Source organism: Mercenaria mercenaria, chromosome 19 (genome assembly GCF_021730395.1).
Source record: "Mercenaria mercenaria strain notata chromosome 19, MADL_Memer_1, whole genome shotgun sequence".
Classification (NCBI taxonomy): domain Eukaryota; kingdom Metazoa; phylum Mollusca; class Bivalvia; order Venerida; family Veneridae; genus Mercenaria; species Mercenaria mercenaria.
In genome coordinates this window covers 40,444,063-40,454,381 of record NC_069379.1, presented here as the reverse complement: position 1 = coordinate 40,454,381, position 10,319 = coordinate 40,444,063, and the positions used below count along the sequence as shown (strand labels likewise).

The 10,319-nt window shown below is 32.7% G+C and overlaps 1 protein-coding gene across 1 annotated transcript; it reads right to left on the bottom strand.

The window, feature by feature from the left end:
• Window positions 1–3,582: 3,582 nt before the first annotated feature.
• On the bottom strand, window positions 3,583–9,936 carry LOC123543003 (uncharacterized). The gene is made up of 4 exons (XM_053531318.1): window positions 9,681–9,936; window positions 9,342–9,499; window positions 6,908–7,086; window positions 3,583–3,596 (listed from the first exon to the last, which is right to left on the bottom strand). The coding sequence occupies exons 1-4, from the start codon at window positions 9,759–9,761 to the stop codon at window positions 3,583–3,585; spliced, it is 432 nt and encodes a 143-aa protein (XP_053387293.1). The 5' UTR covers window positions 9,762–9,936.
• Between the last annotated feature and the right edge of the window lie 383 nt (window positions 9,937–10,319).

The following is a 10,319-nucleotide window of genomic DNA, read 5'->3' as shown; positions in this document are numbered from 1 at the left end:
GTAAGTGATGTAAGTGATATTAAACCTAACCACACATTGCGCGCATAAATAAACACGGTGAGGCACCATCTTGGAACGTTCAGTGGTAAAACACCCCTGGGAAGATTAAACCGGTTTATGGTGCGCACCGCACCTCACTCTTATCCCTACCATGTTCCATAGTCACGGGACAATTTAAATAAAGTACTCCCTGCCAGGTGAATCTCTAGCAATGAAAACAAAAGACCTGGCATATTCTGAACACACCATCTTCAGGAATAACATTAAGATACATCTGAAGATCCCATTATGCTTTAGGATTTCCTTTTGGTACTTTAAAATCATTAGAAATAGTTTCATTAAGCACGAAGAAACTTTTGTGATAAGGTTATTGACAACGGAATTCATTACAAAGCTGGGGGATTTCCAATTAATATTTTGAATCTAAACAACAGAATTTAATAAAAAAAAAACTGGGAGAATTCCGTTTGACAGTTTCCCTTTCATAATATGGCTGTTAATAATGTATTCATAGCGTGATAGTGTTGGTAGGAAATTGTAATAAGTTTGCTATAAATATATAATTGAATAAACAATGAAGTGTAAATCTGGCGATCCAATCTTGTTAATAATAGTTGACAATTATTGATTGTTCCTGGCTAACCAGATCGATTGCATATTGATTACGTTTAAATTAGTGTTCTCGCAAATTTTATTTTAAGTTAGAAATGCTGAAACTGAAATTTATTCGAAAATGTAAAAAATATTCTGACATTGGAACAACGTTTTAAAACGTGAATGTTTGTTTATTCATTTGTTGCATTCAAGACATAATTGTATGGATGAAGAAAATTTTTATATAGAGCTCTGACTTCCATTAATTCAATAGCCTTAAGCCTTACAGTTTGGGACTTTTTCTCCAATCAATCGTTCTATGGAGTGGATAGAAGTTCAGTTATACGAACAATGCATTACCCATAAAAATATTTCACCAGATGGTATGGTACATCAATCTATAAAACCGAATATCAACAAATTACAGACTTGGACACGAAAACAAAATGAAAAGAAAATTCCTTTTAGTTGTGAACAAAAGAAACTGTTCAAATGTACGAACACTGCATTTCCCATGAAAATAGTTCACCAGATGGTGTGGCACATCAAATGTACACTACGAATCTGATTTAAAACACTTGACTGAAATATGTATACTACAAATACTATTAAAACACGAGACAGAAAAAAAATCAATACAAATGTTGACTCCGGAATTTGTAGAAGGTTTTAGGTTTATTACTATCGATTGATCGTACGTTCATATAAAAATATTAAAACAAAACAAACAAGGATAAATACCAAACAGGGAATGCCATGTTCGAACAACGTAGCCTCCCCAAATTGAAACTCACATCACGCAGATGTGCACACATACCAACACACACACACACACACATACGCACGCACGTACACACACACTCCTATAGTGGAAATACACGAGGACAAAACGAATAACTTGCGGTTCATTGATTATCAAAATGTGTTATTAATAGGTATTTGCTTTATTTAAGATAATTGTATTCAATTTCTATGGCCTTTGTTATGCATGATTTGTCACTCCTTTTTATGTCAAATTTGATATACCGAGACTTCTGTCATCTCGAAGTGAGATTAAAGTCCCATCAGAAAAAAATATCCTTTGTATCAAGATCATATTGTGTCGAAGTAAAGTTTTATTTTCTATGGAAAGGCGCTATATGCATTTCAAATAAAAAAAGTTCAGGCTATGGGCAAAGTGCATTTCAAATTACCATGAATCATGTAAATTCTACATAATAATTATTTTGATATTTATAAGGGTTTTACAAAAGAAAATAAACACAGTCTGAGTTTGAAAATATATATTTATTTATGCTGTAACTAAGCTTCAAAGATATGTAATAAGACGCACAAATCGAATCACAGCTTTTTGTTCTCTGCATTACTCTGTTTATTTAACTTGAATTTTTGTAAGTAAGGAAAACATAAAAGAATCGTCATCATTTTGTATTGGGCATTTTATTTGACCTGGCGGGGCGGTCCACTTCAATATTGTGCAGGGTATGTAGGACATGTAACCCATGTAGCTTTGAATTTAGCTCGATGATTACCGAAGATTACGGAATTAACCTGTTATATTGCTCTACCTATTTTGCTCGTTTTTGGAGATCACCATTATTTGCATAAGTCAGAGATTAACTCCGACCCGCCAGGTCGAATAAAACGCACAATACTTTTGTGATTTCCAGCATTTAAACTGCTAGGAACATTATTACTACACTGTGATACAAAGTTTTATTCTTTTTCATTTATAGATACATATAATGTCTTCATATAAAATGGTCACAAAGGCATATTTAAAGGCCTAGATTCTCTACTATAAAAGTGTCCCCCCCCCCCCCAAATCCAATAAACAACTCCCATCTTATCTGCTGCTTATCAACGATTATGTAACCGTAACTGATTAGAGGGCAATTAGCACAGCAGGGACCCCAACTAGACCATGAAGATGTGTGCAGTGGAGTTGAAACAAATTATTTTTTCTTCAGTGAATGTGGAATGATAATAATATCAATTATTATTTTGATATTATATAGATGATAATAAGAATTACTTTAATGTTTTAACAATGATGATAATAATAATAAAAATAATCATAATAATATTTATAATTATTATTGTTATTATTATTATTATTATTATTATTATATTACATAAAGGATGATTAAAGATACAGTAATAATATTGAAAATAATAATGATGATAAAACACAAGTATAGTGAAAACTTCAGGAGTTCTTTGTGCTGACAAACAATATTTTTCTAACTGGAAACTGGGTTTCTTGTATTCATGTAATCAACATTATTTGAACTTAAAATTATTGTGTTCCATCTATACTGAATTTTCATTTTCAGTATGTTGCCAAAAGTGACTTTTTTCATGCTATGCTTTGTAACTTTGAAATGCACATACTGTTTTCAATTTTTAGACAAATGTTATTTACAGTATTCTGCAAGCTTTAGATGAGTGACAGTCACAATTTTCTGAAATTTCACAATTCTCCAGACAGACTTTGAAAAAATAAAAACTTGCATATTTCTTTAAGTAAGTTTATCATTATTTTATTATTGTGAAAATAAGTTTCTGATTATCTTATTATTGTGTTTGATCAACAAATATTTTTCTTTACATAGAAATGCCAAAAAAAACCAACAAACTAGTATAACTTTAAAAGTTATCAATTATATATCAATTTAAGATAAATTACATTGTTTCCCCTTCTCACTAATTGATACACTTGTAAGGTAGACTGACTCTCCAATAAACATTGACCCTTGTTAATTGGAACCATACTGTGATGGTCATTAGCCCCCAACTGTGCTGCTGAAGACAGAAATCCCTTGGCCCACTGCCAAAATCTAGGCCTTTAACTATAAAACCGAATATTAACAAATTACAGCTTGGACACGGAAACAAAAAAAACAAAACATTTTATATGTGAACAGAAGAAAATCTTTCGCTGTAGGTCAGATTTCTGTTTTCAAACTATACTGCCTTGATAAAGGTTTAAGGACTAGAACCTAGCAAATATGTAACAAAAAAAAAACAACAGTAAGGCCTAAAAATAAGGCTTGTTTCCAGTAATGTGCCTCCCAAAAATAGAATAGGTAGATAGGATTTTCCTTTTTTTACACTGAAGTTAGAGCTACACAGAAGGTAAAAGTATATTAAATAGCGAAAATATTGAAAATAAATCCACAGCCATAAAACATTTAGGGTCGCTGCAAATTTTTAGGGTAGGTAGGGATACCCGAAACAAACAATTGTTTAGTCCTAAACAGGGTACAATAAGCATATCAAAAAGGAACGACATTTATAATTCCTAAAATCTCATACTATTCACATAAGGATTGAGGCAACACCGGCCCATAAAATGCAATGCATACAGACAACTGTTTACAAAAGCAATGAACAGAATGAATACAGTGACAACGATTGACTGCTATGTTGATAACAAACGTTTTTAGGTTCTATTTCATTTGTTATTTTGGTAGTAGTTAGTTATCAATATATTGGTACACCAGACAAAACATGCACAATTTTGAGCGGTTATATAACTCTGACTTGCCATTAACAATTGAATTGATACAAACTTTGGTATTACTTACTAAGACAGAATCTAAGACTGCCTCAAAATACAATGAATAAAAGAAACTAGAACTCATCATCAACGTTTTAATGACAAAGTCAGCATACACATTCAATGGCAACTTGCAATATCTGCCACGTTCAATCTGAAATCCAAGTGCTCTGCACGAAACTGGGTAAATGCATGTCTAAAACTACGAATGCAAACAACATCCAGATGAACGTAATAAAACGTGATTTTGCTATATTTGCAATACAGTTTGTTAGTGGGTGAAATTTCATTCACATGGAATAATTATTGTAAGGAATTGTTTAACACCATGTACAATATGTATTTTGGTGATTATTAAGATCATTCGCTATTTATGAAAGAACTATAAACAGTCCTCATTGAAAAACCTTAATTTGAAAAATATGAGTATGTGTAAAATATAACATGCCCTCATAAAACAGTCACGGTGCGTGAGAACAACAATGTCATTACATATTGTATCACATGTAAGTAAACTTCGAAATAACAGAAATATGAAGACATGAAATGTGCGTATTAAGATAACATGCCGTATCAGCCACGTTAGTAAAGCAATACTAACATGTCTTTTTTAAAAGAAACAAGTAATCAATGATCTCATGGAATAAAAAACAAAAATATGTCAAAGCACGTAGAAACGCATCATAATACCCATAAAATGGCATGTCGCATCAATTAGTCATACCACTTTGTATAACAATACCAAATTGCACAAAAATAGTACACATATGTCCATTAGACGGCATGCCGTAATTGCTAATTATACGACTAAGTGTAGCAACACCAAATTGCACGAAAATTGTAAACACATATGCATTAGATGGTATGCCGCTTACCACTTAGTATAACATTACCAAATTGCACGAAATCATAAAATAACGAAATTGCCTGTAGTTGAAAGTAGTACAAAAATGAAACAAGCGACAGTTACAGATCGTGGAGCAAGACGACAGATTGTTGATCTGTTGATTTATTGGGTATTATGATAATTTTTGACGATTCCATTTTCATTTCCTTTTTTTTTTCATGCTATATTATAGTGGAACGTTTGGACACTGTAATAATCACACGTCATGAGAATCGTTGGCATGAACCTAAGAAATAATGAGACAGCACGTATAAGAATTATCGTTAAGTTGCTGCTTCACTGTTATCATTTAATTTAAACGTTTTGCAATTTGTTGTAGAGAAAAACGTTTAACAGAAATTAAACGTATCAAAATTGTTTGTTTATATTTGTCCTTAAAGAGAAGAGAGACAGCTTTAAAAATATATATATTGCACAATGATCCTTTACTTCACACATGCAATAGTCCCATTTTCCTGTTACACTACCCCCCTTTACTAGTAAACACTAACTCTTCACCAATGACTTTGTATATCAATGTGCATGAATACTGAAATATTTCATTGCACGTAGTCTTTATGCATTGATACTGATATGAAATAAAATATCTTTGGTAATCACATCTATTATTTCAGTACGTCGAATTTAACTATTCTCAAAGAGAACCCACAATCTGTCACAGCAAATATTTTGATGCAAGGACATGAGCTAGCTCTAGGCCATACTACGCCCTGCGTCAAATTCGTTTACAATTTTCCCTATCTAACACATTCACACTGTTAACATAGTATTGAAAAAGATGATATTGAAAGAAAAAAACATTCGTTAAAAGCTTTATAAGAAATTACGATGTCACTTCCGGTTGTATCAAATATGACATAAGCTTCTTCGACATTGTTTTTATAAACAGTGGCGAATGACGTGGGTACTTTATCGACGTCCTTCCAGGTAACATAAACTTTTTCATGCTGATGAATTTATGTTACATATATAAATATTGCCATCACATCCGCTAAATCCACGTCTATTTGAAATAGAAAAAAAAGAATCCATAACACAAGTACCATTCAACAAAATCAAAATAGAATGTGATATGGTTATTTGTCGCTGTATTAGTTTGCCTGTGTGTTCGAAGCATTACTTACTGCTAATTTAAATGGACCGTCTTTATCGTTTGGGCAGTACATTTGTATTCAAAGGGTGTTCACTGAAATGTACTGCGAATAGCGAACAGTGCAGGCATGTTCAGCCGCACATTCTTCTGAGTGTTCGCAAGACAGAATCTTGCTGCAGCAGGCTAAGTATGGAATATACGTCTTTTGCTTGGAAGTTAAACCTCCGCTTCCATTGTTTTGGGTATCATATTTTTAAATCATCTTTTGAATACTAATAAAGTGACTGATTTTTAACTTTTGACATATTCTGTGATATGTAGGATCTATAACCTCAGATCCCATCAGATCTCTAAATTCTAGTTTGTATTGTATTGCCCATTCTTTTCTCGTATTCTAGGTCACATTCAAGTGAACACACCAACGGATGTCTTTTAAGTTGTATTTTGGCAGTTGTTACATATGCAAATATTGAATTCTGCTCAACTTAAGCCTAACGGACATGGACGATAGCATGAATTTTCATTTCTTTCCATACACTGGCTTAGTCAGAATTTAATTTTTGTCGTGTTGGGCGACCTGTGGAGTTTCACATTTTTATAGCGCGCCTCTATATAAGCCATTAGTTTGAACTAAACTTCTATAATTCCGAAAAATCAAGTAAGCCCCGTTTTACCATCTGTATAAAGACAATAAAGACAATACTATTCTTTCTCTGCTTAGATAACAATGTTTCACAGGTAAACATTTTACCTTCCATCGCTTCAAAGTATGCATATGTCGTAGAGTTTGCGTACAAAAACTGAGGGTAAGTACTCTGATAATCAAATGAGCAGCCATGACCATGGGATGTTAACGTAAGTGCATATCCATTGTCTCCCACGCATCCGCTATAGATACGGTTTATGAAAAATCTTCGGCCTGGTTCGTGTCTGAAATTTACAACTGTATGTTTTATAAGTACATGTATACGAGTTGACATGATACAAAATGAAATGCTACAAAGGCAGTGTCATGCAATTGTCACAGTGTTAGAACAATAATGTGCGGTCTGTGAACCTTGGACCCCAGTCTTACAGGGCGAGTGCTATTACCAACTGAGCATACGAATGCCTGAAACATATTCTCCCCTAACGTTACCAAGTCCATACCGTACCGTGACACAATTTACTTATCTGAATGAAGTGGATACGTAATAACAATCGGTAATTTTCGTTCGGTAAATTTAATTTTCGTATGTGATTTCGTCAATCTCCGGCTGTCACCCAAACCGTTGCTCGTATGAGCTATATTTACGTCCGAGGAATGCTGAAATAGCAGACAAAAATACGGAATGCACAAAAATTAACGTTTGCCATTGCGGGCCCACCACCTCAAACTTTCTATAAACCCTGGTAAATCTTTTTGTATTAAGAATTTTCTGTGTTTCAGCAACTCTACCTTAAATTCGATTAGCTTTATCGATGCAATTGATATGTGATATCCAATTCATTTTCCATAACCCATTTTAGATTTAAAATCTAATTTTAACAGCACTTGTAAATATTTGTTAGATTTAAAGGGAATTCCGATAGTTTTTTATGCGCATCTTTCTGCGCAGCCGACACTTTCTATGGAAAACTGAACTGAAGTCAACATTTGTTGAAACATGTTACAGACAGTCTTAAATATGAGGAATCTTGAATGAAATAACATTTTTGATAAGTTTTATCAGTAATCAAATGTTGATACTGGTTTATGTTGTATTGACAAGTATCATGCCTGACAGGTATCTTGTAATTTTTGTGGTCGTGTTTTCAAATCGCATTTTGGTACAAAGACAGTGTTGTTCATATAATGTAAGATAATTGACTTAGTACTGATAAGACAATATCACCTTTCAGATTATTTAGTATTCAATTATAGAAAGAATTAAGAATTTTAAAACTTTTTTAACTTCTAGCAGACATACATGTAATCAATTTGGCCAGGTTCGCGCCATTTTCCGTCCGAACAGGTGTTGTATTCTAGCGGTCTTAACATAAAATTTAGCCTGGTGACCCATACATTTTTAGCCATTTTTATGCTCACAATACAATTATCTATATACAAGAAAAATAGGAAAAAATTCTATGAAAGAATTTTTTCAAAATTAAAAAAAAATATTCTTCACTATGGGTATTTTTCACTGAAAAAAGTTCACAAAAGTAAATATGAAACAGTATTTTTTTTCATTTGTACCCATTATTGTAAGGATAGAGTATTACAAATATGACTATGATATCAAATAAGTATATGATAAAATCTGTAAAAAGAAAAAACTTTATTGTGCTGTGTTGATGTATATTTTGGTTGGTATTTATAAAAAAGCAGAAAATTATGAAAGTGTTGAAAAATCGCTAGCAGTTTCAGCAACAGTGGGTGTGTTCAAAACAATTGTTCACAAAAACAAGCCTGGTGACCTATTGTTTTTATTTGTTCATTGTTTTCAGCACAAATTTTCCTATCATATATGTGAATTTAAAAAAATTCTATGAAAGAAAAAAAACTATAGGAATTCTCTTTAAACGACATATTTGGATTGCACACGTCATTTGCCATTTGCTAAGGGTATTTGAACAAAAATCGGACATTAATTTCAATTTTCTAAGCAGTTTTTTTATTCGGTTTAGTGTCGCACTGACATATGAAGGGGTAATTTTGCAACTGTTTTAGCTTTGATGCTGAATGAAGACCATAGCAGCCCATCCAGGTGTTGTTTTTTTTCCAAATATTGGCGGGCACTTGAGTAAAACTATCGGCCTCCCATAAGCCAGCTTGATGGTTAAAATGTACGGCGAGGATTCGAACGCACATTGGTGAGGGGCAAATGATCAAAGTTATGGAACTTAAATACTGGCCAATGAGCCCCATCTTAAGCAATTACTACCGCATATATACTTTTATTGACATAGTTAATAAAACAAAATCAGCTGTAAAACTGTTGTAGTAAAATATATTGTTTAACTGATACGGCATATGTGGACATTCCGTGAAATATTCAATGTCTTTGAAATTGGTTATATAACTAGTTTTGTATGAAAACAATATACTGTTATTTTGTTATAAACAGTTAAATAATTTAATATGGTAGATTAATATGGTAGAACACGGCCGCTTGTGATTTAAGTGTGTCTTTGTTCAGGATTTTGTTTCAAAATCATCTTACCCCAAAATAGAAAAGTAATTGAAGGTGTCTGATTTCATGTTCGGCCATGATGACTCTATTATTTTAGTATTATGAAACCAGCTTGTGACGTCACTTCCGGTTGCATCAAATATGACGTAAGCTACTTCGGCATTGTTTTTATAAAATGCGAACTTGGCCTGTAAGAAAAAAAAACGTGTGCTAGTAACTAATAGTATATATTTTTAGTGTAAAAGTATTATTAATCATAGTATATAAAAGGTACGAACGCTAGTTAGCAGAGCGATTTTATCTAATATCGTATATTTAGCACGCGTTGAACAGCTTATGAGGTAACCTTTAAAGTACATTGATATATACCTTTGTCATTCCGATTGAAGCCCATGAATCTACTATAGGGTTGCGGTAATGTTGACTACAGGAAGTGACATCAGTTGTCATGCATGTGACGTCATCGGTTGTAACGGAGGTACCATTGATCCACGCTGTGTAAACGTCACCACCAACACCAGGTGTAGCACGAAAAACTAACAACCACTCTGAAACAGCTTGACACTTGCATTTATTATCATTGATGTCTAGGATCAATAACAAAATTTTTTTACAAATTAATTAAAACTTCTGAAATATAAATATGTATGCAAAACTGCTGTAAATATTCTTAATGCTGAAGGACAACACAAACAAATTTTAAGTTATTAGCTTTCGGAAGGACATAATTTATCCTTATCAGTAATTATTGTTATTATTATTTACCCGATTTCTATAGCGCTCTTTTCATCTATAAAATAAACGTTAAAAAGCGCTGTACAAACTACATTTCACAGAATGATATGGACAAACAATACAACACAAAAAATATATCAACAATAAAAGGTATTTAGCCTGAATCAAGTTTTAGTCTACATTTTAATTGTACTAGATATTGTAAAGAACAATAGACAATAGGAAATAATTTCCATTGCAAAGCTTGTTTTCAGTGCAAAGTGAGTTTCAATA